Source organism: Seriola aureovittata, chromosome 5 (assembly GCF_021018895.1).
Source record: "Seriola aureovittata isolate HTS-2021-v1 ecotype China chromosome 5, ASM2101889v1, whole genome shotgun sequence".
NCBI lineage: Eukaryota > Metazoa > Chordata > Actinopteri > Carangiformes > Carangidae > Seriola > Seriola aureovittata.
Genome location: NC_079368.1, coordinates 7,442,200 through 7,465,576, shown reverse-complemented (window position 1 = coordinate 7,465,576; position 23,377 = coordinate 7,442,200). Strand labels below are relative to the sequence as shown.

Genomic DNA, 23,377 nt, shown 5'->3' with positions numbered 1-23,377 from the left:
GTGTTCTTGTTTCTTGATATACACTAATCCCACACAGCACCATCTCATGCCAATGAGGAATAATGCCCCAAATCCTAAACCCTCATAACAAATAGCTTAACAACAAAAATAACAACAAAAATGAACAGAAAATAGCTGCATAAATATGAAAAGTATTCTTAATTAATTTGGATTCCTGTTCATCTCTCAGAAAAACAAAACATGGGTCACTATGTGCAAAAAAAGGTCAAACAGGACACAAAAGTGGAATGTTTTAAAATAATTTATTAGGAATTTTTAAAAAGTTGTTTTTTTTTTTTTCAAAGGAATAAACATGACAGGAAAAAAGAAAAATCAGAAAATGTTACAGTGTTGACAAGATTGTTATTTTTCAGTGAAAACAGCATCAAAGTATGAACTACCGTGGTAGCCCGCAGCAGTGTGAGCGAGTGTATCAAAATGTAAAACCTGGTATCCTGTAGATCGAGAGTGCTTTGTTCTTAAGCTAACATTCGAAGGAAAACACATTTATCGTGATCGGCCAGTGCAACGTACTAGTAGCTCTGAACATAATTGTTTTGGTCTAAAAAATAGTTGTCACATTGCTACAATCTGTGACCTCCGGTGGATTCGCAGTGATGGATTGGGGAAAAGCCACCTTTCTAAAAGGTTTAATCATCCACACTTTGACACAGATGTTAATGCAATAATAAAAAAACGTCAGATTAAAATTTCACATTTGCAACTGAGGTACCCCCACCCCCCCACCAAAAAAAAACCACCCAGCACATAACACATTGGGAAAACCAATGTGTATAAAACCATATGACATGCTCACGCAAACATCAACAACCTGCAGAGTGAACCAGTCATAAACATGTTAACTGTGTATGACTGCTCCTGCACACTAGTCCTTCATTTTCCTTCACAGACAATCATCACATATTGAAAATCACAGTTAAAACAACAATATGACAATGTAAGAAAACAGCATGTTTTTTTTTCCTCTCCTGATAGGGAGCGTTTTCACACCCATACTTCCCCAACAGTAAAGTGTTGTTCAAAGACTCAGCCAGACTCTCCTGCTGGACTCAAAGCTGAAGGTGTGTCAGCTCTGGGGCAGCTCCTGAATTCACTAACAGACTCAAATCATTCATAAATGCCTGGAGAGAAATACAGCATGTGGCTGGTCTTATATTGACTGACAAACTGAAATGTTCTTGACCTCCATGTGAAGCTATGATACGTAACAGTCAAGCTTTCCAACACATTTCTCCAAAGCCTCCTACCTCCCAGACACAAAATTAGCTGACCCCCCCTCTAAGCCCTCCAGAGTCCAGAGTCATATTTACAATATTTTACAAAATTGTACAGCTCATGTAGGCATATTATGTAACTGTGACTAATGACCTTTGTCGTCTGACCATTATTAGTAGAACAAGTCTTCGTTAAAAACCTACCAAGATATACACTCTGTGACACATTCTCAAGAAATAGTATTAATCACAAATGTTTTGTTAAATTCAGTATGAACTAGTATAGACAACTAGACAAATATACAGTTTTCCAGTACAAATTACAGCTCTTGACCTTCAAACAGGCTTCACCTGGAGATTTAACTCCTCTTATCTCAGAGAGATTCAAATAAACCAATAAAACACAGCCAAAACAGATAAAGAAACAATGCAGCCATCACAAAAAATAGCAAGGTGAAACATAACAACAGAAAAAAAAAACACACTAAAATTTCAGCATCTGCATGTGTTGCTATTACATGTAGTGATAAACATTTCCGCTCCTTTTATGAACTTTTTCTGGTGGAGTTTAGTGAGGCTTCAGTAGGGTCGGCTGGGGACACCAGGTTTTGGGGGAAGGGGGGGTGGGGGGTGGGGGTGAGTTTGAAGGTCCAGCCGCCCCAGCCGGAGAGGTGGACTGGACAGAGACAGGCCAGATCAGCTCCAAAGCAGCTTCAACTCCTTCCAGCTCTCAGTCTACAGCTCTGCACTGACACAAAAAAAATATGTGGATTACTCACAGGTCAGAAATGATTTTATATGGTAACATGATGACAGGCAAGAGGACTGACTCACACTCTCAGTGATATCCGTTAGTGAACGCCGTGGCGATCAAAGGGCCCTGTGGGAGCAAGAATACAAGTTTGAAGTTCATTTCTTCGGTGGCAAAACGCAGACGTTGATTTCATCTATTCAGAGTTAGGTTTTTTCTCTCCATCTATCTCTGCATGCCGCTGAGCTTTGCCTGAATGAATACCACACATCCTGAGTCATGATGGCACACTCTGAAAGAATCAATCTAGCACTTTCAGCAGCAGCGCTTGGCTCCAGATTCAGGCAGCTTGAGGCAGTTAAAATATGAGTTTCCATCCACCTGTTCTAATGTAAATTTTTTTAAAAAGTAAAAAATTTGGAGAAAAGAAAAAAGAAACATCCAAAATAAAGAAAAAATATTTCCTCTTGGCTTTGGTGGAAATGGAAGACAGATTTTTCATATAAAGGATGGCAGAGCTGCACCTGCTTCTTCTTCTTCTGGTTTTATTTACAGCACAGTAGATTCAACATCAGTATAAATGCTAGGAGCTTTAAAGCAAGAGTTTGAGAAATACACTTCTTTGCTCTATTGCCAAAGTTAGATGAGAAGATTGATAGCACTCTTGTGTCTTTCCATTCAATAAGAATCTGCCATCAGCAGCTAATTAGCCTAGCTTAGCACAAAGTCTGTACAGCAGATTTTGTTCCCCCCTGTTGAGAGTTTTTGTGCTAAGCTAAACTAAGCCAATGGACAGATATGACCAATTAAAATTGAAATTAGCTTAAACTTTTAAAGGGATCTAGAAGCACATACACCTACAGTTTCACTGGATTGGATGTAACACACACATGCTTTAGTTATGTCAAGGAACAAGTACAGAGACTATTCCAATACAGCGACGATATCTCACCCCCAAACTATGGCTGAATCCAGTGCTCGGGGCGGGGCTCGCAGCACTGAGGTAACTGCTGACAGCCGACTCCTGACTGGCTGTTCCATACAGGTCTGCCATCGGCCCCGGGCTGCTCGTACCTAAAAATCCAGCTGAGCGAGACGGGGTTGAACCTAAAAGTAAAAATAAGAACAACCTTAGATTGTTACTGTATTAATATCTCTCCTATCTGCAGCCTCGAAGGCTTACTGCTCAGAACCAGTTTCTTTCAGATAGCTGCATTTTAAATCACACAGTACTATTTAATTAAACCACGAGGGAGATGAAGGAAAGTCAGTGAATGTTATCCGAACTAAACCTCGACTGACATTTCCTGCACATTAAACTGTACATTTCCTTACCCAGAACGATTTAGAGGTCATGATGTGGTTTTTAACGAAATGTCTTGACAACTATTGTGTGGACTGCTGTCACATTTGGCTCAGACATTCATGTTCCCCTAAGGATGGACTGAAATAACTTTAGTGACCTCCTGGCTTTTCATTTAGCGCCACCATCTGGTCACAGAACCAATTTGTCCAGTACTTTGGTTTATGATCAAACAAAACTGATGACCTCCACCTCAGTTGTACTATATGTTTGTTGCTAATTGGCAAATATTATCGTGCTGACACACTAAATAAAGATGGTGAACTCCAGCATATTAGCATGTACAGTATCACAGAGCTGTTAGCATGACTGCAGACTCTTAGACTTGTTTTTAATGACTTTTTTTAATGACTGTTCTTCAGCTTCTTTCTACTGTCGCTTAAAGACAAAGTCAGAGCAATGCAGGTTTGCTGGGATATTTTACTACTTCCTGTACAGTACAGCAGAATCTGTTCAGGATTACTGAATTAGAAACAATCCGTAACATTCACATCTTTAACTACATGTGCAATTCAGGAATTGTAGGTGCAGATGGACTAAAAGCTTTTTTTAAAAATTAAAATTCAACTGATTTTCTGTGTATTGTGAAATGAGTAATCTTCATTTCACATGCTCAGATGTATGAAAAAATCTGATGAGAAAAACAAAAAGACATTTTCTTTCATTTTCATACCTCTGACTACTGCTGCTGCTGCCGCTGCTGCTGCCATTGGTCCATATGCTGTGAGAGGAATGGCTAAACAGAGAGGAAAAGGAAAATCCAGGTTTAACACCTTTTATGTGCAAGAACATAATAGCCAACTAAAAACACACCATTTCAAGCTTCACTCCAGGGACCTCAGAAAACCAAGTCCTGTACCGACGCACAAGGAAACAGGAGTAAAAACATCATCCTGTGTATCTTTTTATCAGACAGAGACAGGCGGCTTCATGAGGTCAGTGGAGGAAGACTTTAACAACAAAACCTTCCTCTTTACTGTCAGCAATCCTGCCTTCAGTCGGAGACCGAGGAGGACTGACAAACACAAACATGCAAACCAAAGAGTGATCAGGTGTTGATGCTAACGTGGCGTGTAGCAGACTGACAACATGCTGCTTGTAAAGTCAAGAGGAGGGACTGACTGACCTGTGAGCTCAGGGGGGTGGGGTGAAGTCAGAAGGGGAGTCCTCTCTAAGTGGAACTCTAAAACAGAAACATCAGAGTGCTGTTGAGACACACACCACCAACGCCGGCGAGGAGAACACACACACACACACATACATACATACATACATACACAGGCAGGGTGAGCAAGTACACACACAGGGTTTGAGGAATGCAAACAGGAATTATGGAAGGATGGAAGGATGTTTTAAAGCCAAAAAAAGTGGTGTTAAAAATTATACACAGTAATTATCATGAAAAAGAAAAAATATAGCAAGTGTCATACAAACTAATAACTTCAATTCAAAAAAGCACTTTGATTTCATCACATTTTTCTTTGGTGGACATCTAATTTTGGAATTAACTCCCAGATCAAACACTCCAGTGAAATACACGGTCATGCTCGCACGCACACACACACACACACACACACACACACACACACACACACACACACACACACACACACACACACACACACACACACACACACACACACACACACACACGCACACACACACATAAACACATGCTAAGCATATGCAAATTCCACTCCCTGATATTTACAAGCAGCCATTTACGCTCGCAGTGTTTCATGTGCTTCTATGGAAACATGTTTGTATTTGTGACAGCGTTGTCTATACTGTCAGTTCAATACAAAACTACACCAGCTACGGACTGTGTATTTAAGATGCAGTCATCCTCTTTTTCCCCTGAAAAATCATTTGTTACAAGACTCCACTCCATTCAACCACATGTTTAGCTGCTGCTTAGTGAATGAACATGAACAGTCGCTCACCACACAACATCACTTCCTATGGAAACAAGAACATGTTATTTTAACACCAAACTTTGAGTCAAATTCCCCAGCAGCACAAGATGTTCATTCCCTTCAGTAACTAAGTGTAGTGTATGTTTAACTGGCTAGGGCAAGGATAATTTTAGTATCTGTGCTTTAATTACATTACAAGTCACCACAGAGCCAAACTCTTAACAAGTTTCCTTTTATGTCTCACCCAGCACCCAGGCATCTGCAGGTCTGGTGAACACTTGCACTTGGTAACTGAAACATGGCTGTGTGTTTATTTCTTGGTTAAATTAGACGGAAACAATTAAGAGCGTATCAGGAGCAGAAAATGTGCTGTGATTACCAGGAAACTGGTAGGTGTATCCAGGAGTGATGCCAGCGTAGCTCCGGCTGGTGTAGGTGGCCGTCTGGAAGCCTGGGTAACCTGCGGAAACAAAGTCACTGTCAACATCTGGATTACACCACAAAAAATGAGATGTGCACATGGTGTTGTTGCACAGTTAAGAGACAGCGCAAACCAGTATACCAAGATGCTATTAAAAGGAAATTAACATTATGGAAAGATGGTAATTTTCCTTAAAGTCCAATTTTTTATTTTTATTTTTTCTGGATTTGGCCCAAGTGGACAGAGTACATGAAACCTGTAAGGCCAGACTTTAACTGATTTGAGAGAATAAATAAGGGAGAGTATATTGTGTTTTGGATCGAAAACCTTGTTCTTTATCCTTTTTTTTCTTTTTCCTTCTTTCTTTCCCCCATTCAACCCTTTGTAGTATCTAAGGTGAAAGCGTCCCATGTTCAGTTGTAAATAATTAAAGCTAATGTTACAAGAGAAAACCTCTGGAAGAGCCTGGCTGTAAAATGGTTATCAAATGTGCTGCAATTTTTTTTTTTGTTCTATGTGTGGGGAAAAAAAGTGAATCTATTTGCATTTATTCTGATACTATGTAAAATGTTGATTGTAAAATGATTGATGAAATGATTTCCAGTGTGTGTGTGTGTGTGTGTTGTGTGTTGTGTGTTGTGTGTGTGTGTGTGTGTGTGTGTGTGTGGGTTGTACTGCCCCCTAAGTGAAGCCCTGCACAGTGTGTTAAATGCAGGTGGGTGATATTCTACACCTGAGGTCTGGATTTCTTCAGTGGGACAGGCCTGAGCAGCTTACTGTCTTTGTCTTCTGTTTCACTCTCACCAGTGCACATTACACAGAGATTGTCTTTGTACACAACCTGCCACCTGGAGAACTGACCTCAGAGCAGCATTCAGACGGGTAAAAATAACATAATCCAGCACCACAAGATGCCACAACTAATTAATAATTATTATTTAAATTTTTTTGAATATGTGGTGGTGTCCGTACTGTCGAAATACTGTAGAAAAAGGTGCAGTTCTCACACTGAACAGTAGGTGGTGGTATTGGTGTTAGCTTCAGATCCACAAACAGCTCCTGACGACTGTGAATATTTGTGGATCTGTTAACGAGTTGGGCCTACCGCAGTAATAATGTAGTGATAATGGTCAAGGCAACGAGAAGATGGGAACTGTCACTAACTTTACATGTGACATTCATTCTACTGGTCATGAGGAGTGCGACTAAGTTGGTAGTGAAAATTGTTGTAAAATGAGATCAAGAAACTTTTAAACTTTCAAACTGGAGGTATGAGGTTTGAGGGGTTGCATTATGCGAAATGTAGGATCGAACTTTTTTAATCTTGACCAAAAAGTCTCGCCTATGTTGCTTCTATTGTGACCACTTGCTTTTCAACTGTGAGTCTCAAAATGTCCTTTGTACGTAAAATTAAAACTTTAATAAAATGAGAACATTATGAAACACGCCTGAAACAAATATATATAGCTAAATGTATACAGTTAATCAGCAGTTTGGAAATGTTTTTCTACAAATCAGTCTATTATTATTATACATCTATTTTTTTTTTTTTATTACCGCCACTTTTTTGGTCACTTCTAAAGTCTCAGGTCTAGATAATCAAAGCTACAAGCTGAGGCGAGCAGCCCAGTTCGGTGGTCAGCCCTCTCCCCATGAGCCACCATGTGACCTTTAAGGCAGCTGGGGACTTAATGCAGGAATAGTTATCGTCAGGTGTACAGCAACATCCTTCCTGTCCTGATCAATACGAACTTACCCAGCATACCAATGCCCAGCATGAAGGCGTCCATCCCATAGGGCATCACCCGAGAGCGCCCCCTGGCCGAGCCCGTGGGGGACATCACCTCCTTGGGCTGAGCTTTCTTACACTCCACCTGTTTCCAGACAAATTACATCTGAGCGCCTCTAGTCTCGGAGTGAAATGATGACATCAGAGCGTTGTCACGGTCACAGCCACTCACCATTTTGTTGTTGATCTCGTGGAAGTGGATCTCGCAGACTTTCTCCACCACATCCTCGTTCTCAAATGTCACAAAGCCAAACCCTGGAGAGGACGAGGCAAATTTTGTGAGTGGCAAAATTTCAGACAGTATGTTGGATTTGGACAGTAGGCCTGTCTGTGCAGTGGCATAGCTAATAGTCTCCAGTAATCAGCGCTGTAATAGCCGCTTAACACATTTGCCCCCCTCCCCCACCTTTCAATGCTGCTATTCTGCACTCATCCTTTCTTCCCTCCCTTCCCGGCCAGAAGGCCCGGGCAAAGCTGGTAGGCTGTCATAATCGATCAGTCCTCGGGTGGGGAGGTGGTGCTTAAGGAGGCTTTATCCTGATCCCGATTAACGGACTGGCTAATTAGACTAGCCCCGTTCGCCTCCTCCAGCTCAGCCCACAGGAAGGAGGCCTGTGGAGGGTGGGGTGGCCGGGGTGGGGGGGATCAATAGACACCCAGGAATGACTGGTGGAAGAGTAGTAAACTTCGGAAGAGAAGGACAGGAAAGCTAGAGATGTAGGGAATGAACGGACGGAGAGAATCAGCCTGTCTCACCTCTGTGTCTGTTGGTGGTCTTGTCGAACATGAGCATGGCATCGTCGACCTGGGGGGAGACACACAACACAGTATTTTAACGTGGCGTTCTCTTGCCACGCGGCATATTGCCTGACCTCAGCCCTTCTCAAGTTCTGCAGGGAGGCTCAGCAACAGATGGACAGAAAGGAGGGGGAAGAGGGAGAGAGAGGGAGGGAGGGGACTGGAGACAAGCGACAGGTTACAAAGAGGAGAGGAGAGGAGCAAAGACAGGAGAAATCTGAAGAAATACTGTACATGGCAAACAGACATAATAGGTGGCACGGAAAGTTGGGAGTTGCGTTTGCTGCTGAACTGCCCCGGTCACAATCCTTCTCACAGAGATCACATAATCCGCCCCCTTTCTCCCCTCCAAAGTTTGACATTCCCATGGCAACTGTACAAAAAGTCCTTATAAAAGAGCTCAAGCCAACATCAAAAATGCTTTATGAATAGTGGGAGAGTGCCAGTGAGACAAAGAGGGCCGCAAAGAGAGAAACACTGACACACACACACACACAAAAAGAAATTAGCCAGTCACAAGCAGGAAGGTGAATCCTGTGGGCAGGTGGAGACTCGATGAGAGGGGAGAGCTGATAGGGAGAGGAATAGCGACAGGTGGAGATATGGTGAAAGAGAGCACAGAGAGTCCTGTAAGAGAGAGAAAGAAAAAAAAAAGGATTGGGTCAAAGTGGAAAGGGAGGAGAAAGAAGAGACAAAGGGAGAGGGAGACGAGAACAAAGAGGCCTGGAGGCTTTGTTTGTTGGCACAGTCAGCCATAATTCCTCCTCCTCTTCTCCCTTTGACCTCTCCCTCCAGCCCAGGCTCCCTTTATAGAGCAAAGACACAGGTGTCTATTCTACACACACACACACACACACACACACACACACACACACACACACACACACACACACACACACACAGAGTTTCTTATGTCAAAGTTGACCTACTCTTTCTTTCCCTCTCTCCCCCCGTCTCTTGCCACAAGCTGACATGTTTATACTCCACACAGAGGTCCCAATAAACATTTGGTAAATAAATCTGTGCTCTCAGTCTATAATAAGTTTACTGGATATGGTCCACTGAATAATTTGTCATAGCCACATAGTCACACACACTAGCACACAGTGTGTGAGTGAGTGAGTCAGTGAGTGTGTGTGTGTGTGTGTGTGTGTGTGTGTGTGTGTGTGTGGACCCCCAAGGGCAGTTTGCCTACAGAAAGGTCAAAGGTGAGTGAGGAGTGTCAGTTTGAAAGAGGACCTGTTACTCTATGCCTCTCAAGTCACTGCTTCCTTCCAGCATGACATTTACTCAACGCCTGCAACATGGTCATCTCTGGATCTCTGCAAAAACACTTTTATCCAAGTAGGAAGTCCACAGACTGGCCAAATTTGAAATGACGCATTGTATGAAGAGTAGGGTCAAGATAGCCGGGACACATTTTTCATGCTACGATCTCAATTTGAGCCACAAAAACAGGCTGAACAATGCAAACGCACAGAAACGCACACAATCCCAACATCAACTGAACCTGGAGGCTATCAAAACATCACAACAACGCCCACAGCTCTTCTTAAATACCGCAAACTGAGTTCATTGCACATCATTGCTCGATATTTCAACCACTGGGCATTTTAATGGCGCTCTGCCGGACAATATTCCCTCTTATCCTTTTTTTTCCACCTCTCATCTTCCCTGTTATCCCCTGCCCATCCCTCTCCGCGCTCCTTTGTCCTCACCAGGACGGGACACAAAAGGTCCAGTGAGGCAGTCTAATCAGGAACTTCCATGGATGGCTGGAGCCTACATTTCACCGTCCATCCCTCGATATCTCTCTCGGCAAAAATTCATCTAGACGTTATGATTGAGGAGGGAGCACAGAGAAACTGGAGGCCAAACCTTTGGCACTGAAAAAAAAAAAGCGCCATGAAGCCGGAAATGCGACAGCTAAAACGAGAAGAGTCTTCCTATGCTTGACTTTGAAAAGTTTCAAGGACTTGTGCCGCAGACTGTCAATCTGAAATCCACTGAAAAAAAAAAGTTTTTTTTATTTTTTTTTTATTGCTTTGTTTGATTTGTTTTGAACCAAAAGTCACATGACACTTAAATCACACATATCATTGATTTCTTTATACACATCGAGGATTTGGAACAATCCAGAAACTTCCAGTATGCAGATAACTTCTGAGCAAACTAACAAAATATTTGTCTAGCTTTGTATAAAGGCATAATGGCCTTCGTAACCCCCCCCCCAAACACACACACACACACACACATGCAGATACACCCCATCTTTGCCCCAGTTCCCTCTCTTATGCCTCTGCAAACCTCTCTCAATCAGGCCCTCCCTCCCTTGTCAGTGCCTTTGTCAGCCCATCATCTATTCTCTGCCTCGTGCCTTTCACAGGCCTCACGATATGAGAAACTTGGGCAAAACTTTATGTAGAAATATATTTTTTGTAAAAACACAAACACATTAAGGAAATGATGTAAAAGTTCAGGGGTAAGTCTGCAGGTTTTTGAGAATTAGTCGACTTTGTATTTCTTGTTACTAAACTCCTGAGTTAACCCCCACCCAACACACACACTCATGCTAACACCCCCGAACACCACCTCATCCCTCCTCCTCCAGAACAAAACCCCCTTACCCACAGAATTACTTGGGGACAATGGGCAAGCCTGGTCACCACGGTAACGGGCCAAGAGGGGGTTGTGGGTAGGAGCAGCTGTTACATCAGATTAATTCAGATTCTGATAATCCCTCCTCCTTCCTCACCATCACCACACACTCACTACAAAACTTTTCTCTCCCCCCCCTCCCTCTCCCTCTCCCCCCCCCCTCTCTCTGCTCCCTCTTCTAGTCCCCCCAACTTCGCCTGCTGCTCTCGGAGCCTCTCAGCCTCGTTATTTTTCCCTTCCTACCCTCTTCAAGTCTTTTCTCTCCATCCCATCTCGACCTCCTCCTCCTCATCTTCCCCGCAGTAACTCCTTCACTTCCAGCCAGTCGCTCGACTCCAAGTGAAGTTTTTCTCCGAGAATTAGGGGTGAGTCAGACTCTGCGGAGCTGGTGTGGTGCAGCACTACGTGTTTCTAAGCTGCTGATTTGTTATTGCACTGACCCCCACCAGGACAAACTTATGTGAATCCATTATAAGTGACAGTGATCCTTATGTCGACCCACCTTGCTGTTTTTGCGTCATGACATTTTGACCACAAGCTGACACCACAGCAGCTTTCACACTCTCTTAAAAGTCGCTCACCTTCCCAAACTGGTCAAAGTACTGCTTGACGTCCTCGATAGTTGTGTTCACTGACAGGCCTCCCACAAAGATCTTCTTGGTTCGAGTCACCAACTGTAAGAGAAGGAAAAGCACTGATGATGCACTTTTTCTCTCTGTTACAATTTTCATTTAACAATCTATTTAAAACGTGCATATTTATCCAGAAAGGTGCTGTAAAGGTTACAACAATTCCAAACACTTTACTACTTCAGTACTTTGAAATAAAACTAATGTATTATTAGATTCAAATGCCGCTAAATCCACGTCACTTAACACATCAGTGTAATCATTATCTCCCATTAAAAGCTAATTTAGATGAGATATTAGGGCTGCAACTAACAATTATTTTCATCAGTGAAAATTTGATTTGATTCTGCCGAATATTTTTTCCATACAAAAACAAAACATGAGAAAACGGTGAAGAACGCCCATCTCAAGGCCTGAGAGCAAAACAGTCCATATAAATATTTAGTTTACTATCAATATAATTTTTCTTTTTAAGTTGGGTTCATAGGGGCCATTGTTAAGCACAGTTTGGCTCCAGCCTCTGAAGCCCAAGGCACATCTCATTTCTTCTTAATATTACCTCTGTCCGTCTCCTCTGTGATGTTTGCTGACCTGAAGCACTAAATCATTGAATAAATGACACTATTTCCTGGACACAAAGCCAACACTCTGCAGCTAACCCCTTGACACTTGTAGTTTTGATGGTCCACTTTGCTTCACAGCTGTTTGTGACGAGAGTTTGCTCAGTCACACAAAGTGGAAGACAAGCAGCCTGTAGCAGCGTAGTTTTCAGTCAGGCTGTAAGTGTGACTGTGACTGACTTTTATTTCTTTGAGGAAACAAATACAGGGAAACAGGTTGTCGGCCAGATTTAACCACATAACACCGGAGGCCTGTTAAAGTTACGTTACAATACACAAACACAACAAAACAGAAATGATTTACTATTGTAGCCAACGTAATATTATTCAACGTAAGTCAAACTGTGACTTTGGATCACAACTATTTAAAAAATGTGGACTTCTTTTTCCACAGGGTTCACCACTCTTTTGTGCTGTTTTCTCAAGCTACGAGTCGCAAAATCAAGCAATTTCAGTGATTTGTAGAGATGTTCTGACACAATTTTTTCCTTCCCAATACTGATTCAGATACCTGAACTTCTACCGATCTGATACCACTGTATTAAAAAAATTATTTTAACAGCTGTATACCACTAACCCTGTATGGATGAGATGTGTCTTTGTAAAACACACACAGATACATGAACGCCATAGAATCTTTCTCTTATTATCCAATTTGACTTTTAATCATGAAATAATAAATCTAAGAATAAATAACATTTATTACACTAGTTGTCCTAACACCTGTGCCACCCTTCAATATTAAAGCCTCGCATACTGGACACGTTGCCTTTTTCCTAGTGGGACTTTCCAGTGCAACATATTGCCAAATTGCTGACATTTTGCTAACGGCTAACGTTACACTATTTACCAGAAACCAGTTCTTCCTCGCTGCTCTAAAACAGTAGCTGCCAGTGGCTGCACGGCCCAACTTCCCGTATAGGCTACTGTTTTTAGATAAAGAAGAATTGATTTCTGGGTGTGAAGCAGTAAAGTTTGATAATAAATTAGGTGGTATTTGATCGGTGTACAGACTCGCGTACTCACCGATACCTGATTTCTGATACTAGTAACTCTGGTGGTTTTTGTTGGCATTTTTATGCATGGTTCATTTTGCCTTTATTTTTCTATATGTGAATGCCTTTGCTCACACATTGCAGCTTCTGCTAAACATAATGGATCACCAGCCATGCAACAACCTATGAAGCAGCTATTTTTTGAAAATCTGTCGTACTGAAGTAAATGTTATAACTCACTACCAGTATTTATTTGTGCTGCTTGTCTCATAAAGCTTCTTCCAGTTTCCCACTGTGTTGTTGTGAATGGAAAAGACAAGTCGCCTTAGATCTGGACAGAGTGTACTTGAAATACAATATAGACAATTAGGTCGGTTTGACAATGCTGTGATTCTGAAGTCGAGAAAGTTTTTGTTAACACACAATCACATAACAGTTCAGTGATGTCAGCGCTGCTCATGTTCATCAGATTACGGGGCATTAGCCCAGATAAGAGACTGAAACACTCAACACACACTAACCTGATGCAAACAATGCACACACAACTTAACACGAGGAGACAGATCCACTCACCTTGGGCTGAGCTCTGCGAGGGAATGCAACCTTTGGATCAATCTGCAGGAGAGAATAGAGAAGAAGAGATGACTGGTTATTAGCGTTGTGTCATGACAGAGATAAACCATCAGCCTGTCGGTGCACGCTGACATCACACCCTCATTAAATAACTCATCAATGAAGGTGTAATATATCCATGTTACACTCCTCTTGGCCTAACACAGTGCATTCACACATCCAAAATCAAAGCAATGATGTCAAAGACACCCGTTTTTGTTTTTTTTAGGGCTTATCATACCCGGACTCCGCAGTGCTGATAAACACAACGACACCATTTATAGTTGTGAAGGAAAATCTAGATGAAGTTGACATCAAATGGACCATATATTCTCAAATCAATACAGTTTGAGATCAAAAGACGGTTATGTTATTATCACCAGCTTCAGACAGCAGAGCGGGACCTGACTACATCCTGGTCTGAACGTACTGCTGCTGTATGTTGATGTGTCTGACAGTGATGTCAGTGTGTGTGAACCTGTAACAACAGTGATGTAGTGGTAGATGATGTCTGCTCTAGTTGGATCATTAGGGCTCACTATCAAACTTTATTTTTCTGTTGGAGTGAGGTCTTACCACAAAACCGAAAACTCAAGTATGGAAAGTTGACATCAAATTTGATCACATTCCTGATCATCTGATTCTTTGATTGCATAATTTTGTCAATTTCAGACAGTATTTCATTTAAAGTATTTAGAGCTTTTGTGCAGCTGCTTCTGTTTAGCCAAAATACATTATTTGAAAATGTGCTTTTTAGAAGACAGAGAAACATTATATTTCTCAAATTAACATATTCGGAAAAAAATTACCATTTTTGTATCAGTACCAAAATCCTCAAACATTTCAAATGACTCTCAGCCTCACTGATCACTGATCAGAATTTTTCTTATGCAGATTTCTGTTTTTTTTTCATTTTGTAAATTAGACTATTTATATTACAAAGACTCATTATTTCCATTATTATTTTGATTAACTCATTTACCGTGAAGCTATAAAAGATTGCTCCAAACACTGGTCTTTTATTTGACCAGCAGTGCAAAATTCAAAGGTGATCAGTTTATAATGATATAAAGCACCGTATTCTCATATTTCACAAGCTCACACCAGTGAATGTTTGGCAGCGTTTCCTGATAAATAATCGATCAATCAACTAATCATTTCAGGCGAATTAGAAGCAAAGACACTTGTTTAAAAATCGTGTGTAAACTGAATTTAGGTGGCGCCTGCTCTAGATTCTAGAGTCAGGTTATTATCAGTGTGTGCGTGTGTGTGTGTGTGTGTGTGTGTGTGTGTGTGTGCAACATGAAAGCGAGTGTGTTATTATTCCAGAGGGTTTTTTTGTATGCTTGCTTGTGTTTATATTCCAGTGTGTGAATGATGTGAATGGCGAACACAAATGCACTTTTGACGTACTTATACATGTAAGTAAGTAAGTGTGTGTGTGTGTGTGTGTGTGTGTGTGTGTGTACGCTGTTGTGCTCAGGTGGAATGCCTGGGAATGTCCAGTGAACCCCTGCCTCTCTCGTCACTACCATGTGACATGTGATCTCCTGGAATCTCACACAGGCACTACAATCACAAACACACCTCACCTCGGCGAGGAGGGAGGACAAGTGTGTCAGACAGAGAGTGAGAGAGAGGGACAAGGAGGGAGAAGAGGACGGGGATGGGATGGGATGGGACGGGACGGGACGGAGGAGAGGGAGCTGTCAATCACACCACACTGACAGCAGATCCACCCAATTTTGTTTGTTTGTGTTTGTTTGTTTTTGCCTCTCTCAGCTTTGGACAGAAGTGATGATGACGACAACACAACAGGGACTATTCAGCGTCCTGTGCACTTTCGGCTGATCCGGATCGTCCTCTGCCCTGCAGCTCCTTACATTACACCCAGGAAAAAGGACACACTTCACTTTTCTTTAGCAGTGTAACTCCTTTGATATTAATCTTAGCACTACAGCTACAAAACAATGCAACAGAACTGATCCATAATGAGGCTGAGCCCACTGAATGTCACCAAGGTTAAGATTGGAGAGAGAACCACACCATGCCATGAGAATGCAATCATAGACAGGCTGTAAAATTGAAATTTGAGACCTCTATATTAGTCTATACTGGTCTAATAGAGCTAGAGAACAACTAGACTACTCCACACTGTACTGCTGTTACACTAACAGATGGTGAGACAGTACAGCGCTAAGATTAGTCCGTAACCATGAGAGGGTAGAGTTGAACTACAGTAGAGAGCTAGAGCCTCTATGGTAAACCACATGCGTTTACCAGAGTCAGGGTAACAGTGTTGTTTCTAATAAGAGTTGACATCACCGCAAGTTCTTTTTTTTTCTTTTTTTCTTTTGTTCTAGAGAGCAGAGTGAGAAGACTATAGGCTAAGACTGGAGGATCAGATGCAGAGTCTACTGTTTAGTTTCTATGGTGGCTAGACTACTCTGATAGTCACCTCCGGTCACCAACCCTCCTGATGTCCAACACTCCTGTGCACATTCAAAAACAAACAGACACACACACAAACAAACAAAATCAAACACATGGCAGCACACAGCACATTCGCAGGGAGGAAATTGTGGACGTTAAACAGATAAAGTGGCGGCATTAATGAAATCGGTTTGTTTCAGGGATAAAAAAAAATGTTGATCACAGCAGAGATGTGTTTAAAACCACCACCACCACCACCCGCTTCAAAATGTGTTTTGCTTGTTGTCACTTCACTTGGACGTTTGAGCTTCATTGTGCAGAGTTTGATGCTAACGGCTGGAGGGGAAATGCTTCTTTGCGTTTACCTAAAATCTGAACGTACGAGTAGGATCTGTGACATCACAACTACTTCAGCAGCCAATCGTGGTCCAATATGTATCTCAGGTCACATACACTGGGAATGGGCTTTTTTTTTTTAATTTAAGTAGAAGACATGTTGTGTGTCCAGCAGTTAAACTTTTGAAACAAAACATAATTGCATATTCATACATTCAAGGTTTTTCACTAAGGATGAAGAAGTAGCTGCAATTTTGTGGAAAGTCAAAAATAATTATCCCCAGCAGAGTGTTTTCATGTCATTATATGTCGAATCTGGAGGGGATCTATAACTTTCTCCTACATCAGTTTGAGGCGTCAGCATAGTTTAAAGAGAGACCTAACCTCTCTGCGCTCACAGCGAGGTAACGGGGAACAAGCTGAACGTAATTCCAAGAGAGGTTTATGAAATCAGGGCAATCCACTTTGACCAACTACGTCCCAGCTATGCAACAGTTGGCTGAGCGCGCTGCCTGTCACCACCTGAGCCGGGAACACACTTATAATGCAACATGCCGATTGGGCAGCACTCAACAGCCCTGAGGAACAACTCAAGCTTGTTGACTCCAATCCTATTAGTTAGAAGAGCCATACTAATCACAGATGGGGTTATCCTGCATTGCCACCACCCCCTCACCCCCACCCCCTCCCCCCCGCCACCTCCTCATCTTTCTACCCAGGTCAGCATGGAAATGGTTAATGGGGGCCACAAATATGCCTAATGCGACTCTGACTTTGTTGAAAAAACTCTCCTCTGTGTGCCTTAAGAGCTGCAGTTGAATGGAAACTTTGTCCCACAAAGGTGCAGTTTGCATCGGCCGTCACTAACTTTACAGATAGCAGGAAACTGGGAGGGCACCCAGAGGGGCGACTAACAGAGCGGCAGTTACATAAATCCCAGTAAAACCTGGCTTCCTATACTGGTCAAAACCGGGCCGCATCTGTCCTTCAACACAATAAGTACCAATAAATTCCTGTGCAGCACTGTATTTGCTCTTTAGCCTCTCGGCTGTGCAAAGCTCTGTTAATTCCAGTGCCGGAGCGGTTCAGTCGGTCACAGCATGGCACATTCTTTCTGTTGCCACTGGAGAACTTTTCTCTCCCCTCTCTAACAGGATAACCTGTCTGCATGAGAGAGAGAGAGGGAGAGGGGGGCAGGGTGAGTAGTCTAAAAGGCCTACTCTACTCACCATCCAACCCCTGTGGCTGATCACTGAGCCCTCTCCACGCCAAACACACACTCTCTGAGGCTGCCACAGCCCCCCACCAAACGCCAGCGACACACCCAACTGCCAGCCACAAGGGGCCCTGCCACGGCCCACGAGGCTGCGGGGAGTTAACGCACGCACAAGTTGTGAGGGGAAAACTCAAATTAAAAAGGAGGCAATCATCATCTCTGGAGTCTGCCATGAATCAAGCCGATAGGTTTCTTATCAGAGGAGGCGATGTGAGGATAGACTGTCAGTATCATGACCTCCACTCTCTGTCACCACGACTGTTTATGCAGTCTTGATTTCTGGTATCCACCAAATGATTGTAAATGATGTGCATTGTTATCTCCCTCTTTTTTTCTTTTGTGACAGAGCCATTCTTCAACTGTGGAGGGGGGGGGTCACTATGGAAACAAACCCCATGGCGAGTTAGTGGCGTCCAACCATGATAGCGCTACTTGTCATAGCTGTCATGCCTGCAAGTGACATTATAGCAGTAGGGCGCTGGGGAAACCAAGAAAAACTAAATTCAGTTCGTCTTCTCTATCAAACAACTTCCACCTTGCTGATTCATAATAAAAAATTCTCATTTCCTCGCAACTTTCTACAGCAAATAACCTGTTTGTTTTTTTTTCTTCGTCTTCTTCTTCTCTATTTCCCTCTTCAGCACCTCCACTTATGCTCCAGAGATTGGAGAAGGTGCATCGCTCAGAGCACAAAAGGGAAAAAGAAGAAATAGCCTCCCCTCATTTCAATACAGTGACTAACCCGCAGCCATCACCACTCCCACTGAGGAGAGAGGCGGGGGCAGTGGTCCCTATGGCGACCAACGGGCCACATTGTTCCCAGACCGGCCCACATTCATTACTGACAAAAAGACACACACACACACACACACACACACACACACTCTGCAACACAGGCAATTAATGCATTTCAAGTTACAATTCACACAGGTGAAAGGGCCTGAATGTGTCACGGTGACTTTTCTATCGTTACATTCACCGTTTTATTCTTTCAACAGTAAGCTGCGAGCAGTTTGTTTGTTGCTTCTTTCACACCTTGATGGTTTCAGGTTGCATTCACTTGTTCCATTGAGAAACTTTTTTTTGGGGGGGGGGGTCAATTCTGCCCCTTGGGGACAGAAAAAAAAAAGCAGAAAGAAAGTTTTGCTTCACTCTTCCTAGAGACCAAATCAAAGATTGGCAGTGAATGCAACCCCGTCCGGTTCCCCTTGTTTCTATGGAAATTGACACTGGGTGACATTTCCTTGCCTGTTTGGCTGCAGAGCAAAGAGAGAGCTCAGTCTCCCATGTGTCTCCACTGTCGGCTACTGACTTTATCATGTAACGTGCTCACATGTGAGGTGTGGCAGCGGACACAGACATGGCGAGAGGAAAACATCAGCACGGTGGGACCTCAGTAAACATACTAAAATGTAGCAATGTTACACCTCTCTAGCGGATTATTGGAAAATCCACTAATCAAACACTAAGCAATGGGATTAGCTGGTGGTGGGAAGTAAATACAGAGAACTCACTGTTTTGGAGTCCAGCTCGTGCCTGGTTTGGGCCAAAACTTTATCCACGCCGGCCTGATCAACAAAGGTGACGAATCCGAACCCTCTGCAGACATCAGGGGGAGAGGGAGAGGGAGAGGGAGGGAGGCGGTATTAATGACACAGAAACTGATGTTGACATGTAATGATACGTTTTGAGCGGTAAGGAATCACAGAGGTCATATAAACTTTCAGCTCCGGCAGAGGAGCCGGGCTTACAGCTACCCTCACCTCGAGCGCTTAGTAACAGGATCTCGCATCACCATACACTCCTTCACCTCGCCGTACTTGCAGAAGTACTCCTTCAGACCCTCTGGGAAACAAAACAAGGCGGAGACAAGACCCGTTAGTGGATGAATGAAGAGGTTAAAAACAGATGACAACTTTTTAATAAAAAGTTAGAGGAGTTTGACTACAGGGGCAAACTTTTTCACCCTGCTGAGATTTCCTTTACCAAAAGTTCATGCATTTTTCAGTTAAATGTGTCAAACACAAAATGATCAGGGCCCAAAAGGCTTAAAATTGCACAATAATTCCAACCTAAATTTCTCATCTTAACACAACCTAAATAATTTAATTTCAGGCTTTTTAATAAGATTTAAAGAATCACACATTTACTCTATGGCAGCTCTGAATGGGGGCATTCATTCTGGAGCGGGTTTCATATGTAAAACTTAAAAAACAGAAAATAAATAAAGGGATTCAAAGTAAGAGAAATAATAAGAAATACAGCTTTTCAAATGGAGTGCTATTGGTTCCATGAAACCCACGCCAGGGTTTTGCAGACATGGTGGCATTTTATGAGAGCAAGTGGTGGAAAAAGATTTACCTTGTGTTGTTTGCCAGCTGAGTCCACCTATGAACATTTTGCTGTGGAAAAAAACAGAGAAAATATCTATATTTACATATTCATTAAAGGAGCGTTGCGTGAGTTTAATATTTATAGGGTTACAGAGGAAAGACAAAGTTGTGATTCAGGGTTTGAAAGTGTAATGGTGGAGGTACAGACGTGTGTGTGAGAGTGTATCATCTCTGGTTTTACATGAAGGCTCTCAGTGTGGAGGTGTGTGTGAGTGTGGCTGCGAACCAGAGTCCCCTCGCAGAATACCAGGTTTGTTACTGAGGTGAACGAGCAGAGGAACGAAAGAGGGAATTAAAAAAAAGTTTTTCGTTACCAGGGGTCGTGAGGGGAGTCCGTGGTGGACAGGCTGCTCTGGCTCCCTTCCGTCTCCATTCCTTGTCCTCGCTGGGTGCGTGAGTGAGTGCCGTGTGTGTGTGTCCGGGCCGAGCCGTGCGGGAAAACAGACGGAGAGTGAGTGAGAGGAGCTGGGCGGGTTTGGCCCGGGGTGACAGAGAGGGGAGCGGGCCAGATGCAGGCTGGGACAGACTCCACCTCCTCCAGTCAGTCCCCGCTGCTGCCTCTCATCCCACAACGGAGGCACGCGGCCCCGCCGTCAACAATGCTGTCATTAACCGCAACGCTTCCGTTTCAACCTTTCAAAATAAAAGCCTATTGGACCGTGCATGTGCATATGAATGTCCAAAGTACATGTTGGTAACACTTGACATTCAGTCTCCCAAGTTAACATTTCTAAACATGTCAGGTCAAATTATTAATACATCATCGATAAACTACATTAACACATGCTATCAACCATTTTTTGAAGGTTTATGCTTCTTATAAATGTTAAATAAGGGAACTTCAAGTACAGTGTCCAAAATGTCCTTGATTTTTTATTGCTAAAATACTTCAAAGTAATCTAAAATTAATTAGCATAATATATTGCTGCCCCCTTAAATTTCAGTTAGAGGTAACTAACTGAAGCCATATAAAGTATCCAAACAACACACATTCCCTCTCTATCAATTAGAGAATACATATAAATGAATTACAATTTCATTCGCTTGTTTTAGTTCTGAATGCTCAGTAGCTTATAGGTCTTTCCTTGGACAAACTGTGAGTCCTGCTCACCAGTCTTTGGAGTTAATTTATAGAATAAGGATTGCAGCAAATTCCATATATCATTTATGTCAAAGTGGGAGGTATGACCAGCTTTAAGTGAAAAAAAAATAGCTTGTATGATGATAAAGCTTAAAGCAAAAACATATTTTGCTTGGTAAAAACAACCATACTGAAAAAACATCTTGAAAGTGAACAAAACATTAATATAAACCTTAAGTAATTCAAAACTGATTCTCATAGCTTGAAGTTTTCAACTTCACCTCTGTATTTGCTTTGACAGACATTAAGCTTTTATTATGAAGGTACAATCTCCTTGCTTCCTCTCAAATTCTGGATAGTTTTGACTAACTTGATGCAATTTCCATATTAGTTTAAATAAAGTGTTAACAGGCACAATTTACAATCATTGCAATTATCTCTTAACCCGTTTAGAGAGCGCTTTAAAAAAAAAAAAAAAAAGAAACCTCAGTGATGACGTGTTACACATTACATTGAAAGTCTGACACACCTCATGTAAATATTAATGAATATCATGTGCCTGTTACTTTGATCTGGTAAGAAACAATACAGACATAACTTACTCTCAATAGGCCACGTGGTAGGCTGCTCTATTAGTGCTGTGTTGACCTAAAAGTGCAAAAATCAGGACACAGAGTGAATCAGTTTCACAACTATTGGCCACCACTCAGAATTAGGAAACAGGTTATCAATCCTCACCTCCAGTTGCCTGTTTATATAATATCAGGTACATTTCCTTATATATTTCTCACTAATATAATGTCACACTACTCTTTTAAAATACTAGTGTGTCTGAGGTGCTTGCACATGGTTTCACATCCTCTTTGCTGATATCTTGATATTAGCTAATCTACTAGCTAACTTCATTAGCTTTTCCTATTCATCATTGGGCTTCTTGTTGAATCATTTCAAGTGAATGTCTATGGAGAGCCGGCTTGTATCAGTGTTGTTGTTTGCAGCTTTAGATATCACCGTTCGCAATGTGTCCGTCTGTCTTCATGCAACTTCCATAATGCAAACAGGCTTACGCTATGTGGTATAGCAGGAGGTTTGTGTGCTGTGCGCTCATTCATTGCTGGGGTTTAAGTATTTAATTAGTACCAAAGCCAGCTTCGGCTAATCTTCTCAACACTGACTCAACATGTGACCTGGTAACCAACGTTAAGGCCAATCAATAGCCTGAGCAATTCAAACAAAGACAATGGCGGCTTTGACTTGCGGGTATAAAATGGATGCTGTCCTACCTGAGGCTCAGAGTTTCTTGCAAAGTTTGCAGTGTGAAGTCTGTGGAGTTTAGGAGCTTTTTGTGCATGCTGACACTGAAACAAATGGGAACAAGCAGAAATAGTGCTGGTTATGTCCTCACAATGCGTCTGTGTTTCAGAGCACCACTACAAGCTGAGAGTGTGTAACGCAGGATGTTTGGGCACAGATTTAGATTTGTGATTGTCCTCTCTAACACAGTTCATTCTCACTGAGTGTGTCCTGCCCGCTCACAGGCCGACTCTACCCTCTGCAGATGAGCAGATGAAGCTCTGGAAGTGGGACAGGCGCTATTTGGACAGGAATTAAGGGGTGTGTTAAATTTCTGCATGCATGATCAATGGGGTTGAATGGCGGGGTTGGGGATGGGGTTGTGGATGAGGTGGTGGTGGGGACTAGGCTGAGGCAGAGACAGAGAGAGAGCTAGCAGTGAGAACACATACAGAGAAGCCAGCAATGGCTCACTAATGAGAGATGGACAGTGTGGATTGTATGTCATTACCAATCAACATAGCTTTGAGTTTCTGTGTAGAGAGAAAATGCAAGCTCTAATGTGTGCTGCATGTGGTCCTTTTTGATAAACCCAGCTTGTGTGGTGGAGCATTAGTCACAGCGGTATCTGAGCTGTTGGAAATCCACACACACTGCCCTCTGTCCGGTTTGGTGAGGAGTTTCCTCTGAATAGTACAATGGGACTTAATTACAGGTCAGTGGCATGTCTCAGGGAGATAGAGGGAGCTCTGTTACCCTTCCAAATACAGTATAATGC

At 42.5% G+C, this 23,377-nt stretch overlaps 1 protein-coding gene across 3 annotated transcripts; it reads right to left on the bottom strand.

Moving 5' to 3' along the window:
* Window positions 1–244: 244 nt before the first annotated feature.
* Window positions 245–20,773, bottom strand: msi1b (musashi RNA binding protein 1b). 3 transcript variants are annotated; one of them, XM_056376718.1, is made up of 15 exons: window positions 20,540–20,770; window positions 20,194–20,234; window positions 19,596–19,677; window positions 19,347–19,431; window positions 13,749–13,790; window positions 11,513–11,605; window positions 8,232–8,280; window positions 7,648–7,730; window positions 7,443–7,560; window positions 5,645–5,725; window positions 4,476–4,532; window positions 4,023–4,085; window positions 2,939–3,093; window positions 2,070–2,115; window positions 245–1,978 (listed from the first exon to the last, which is right to left on the bottom strand). In XM_056376718.1, the coding sequence occupies exons 1-14, from the start codon at window positions 20,596–20,598 to the stop codon at window positions 2,074–2,076; spliced, it is 1,050 nt and encodes a 349-aa protein (XP_056232693.1). In that variant the 5' UTR covers window positions 20,599–20,770; the 3' UTR covers window positions 245–1,978; window positions 2,070–2,073. The 3 variants fall into 3 exon arrangements, with proteins under 3 accessions (XP_056232693.1, XP_056232692.1, XP_056232694.1); XM_056376717.1 differs by having other exon boundaries at window positions 245–1,983; window positions 20,540–20,768; XM_056376719.1 differs by lacking the exon at window positions 4,476–4,532 and having other exon boundaries at window positions 245–1,983; window positions 20,540–20,773.
* Between the last annotated feature and the right edge of the window lie 2,604 nt (window positions 20,774–23,377).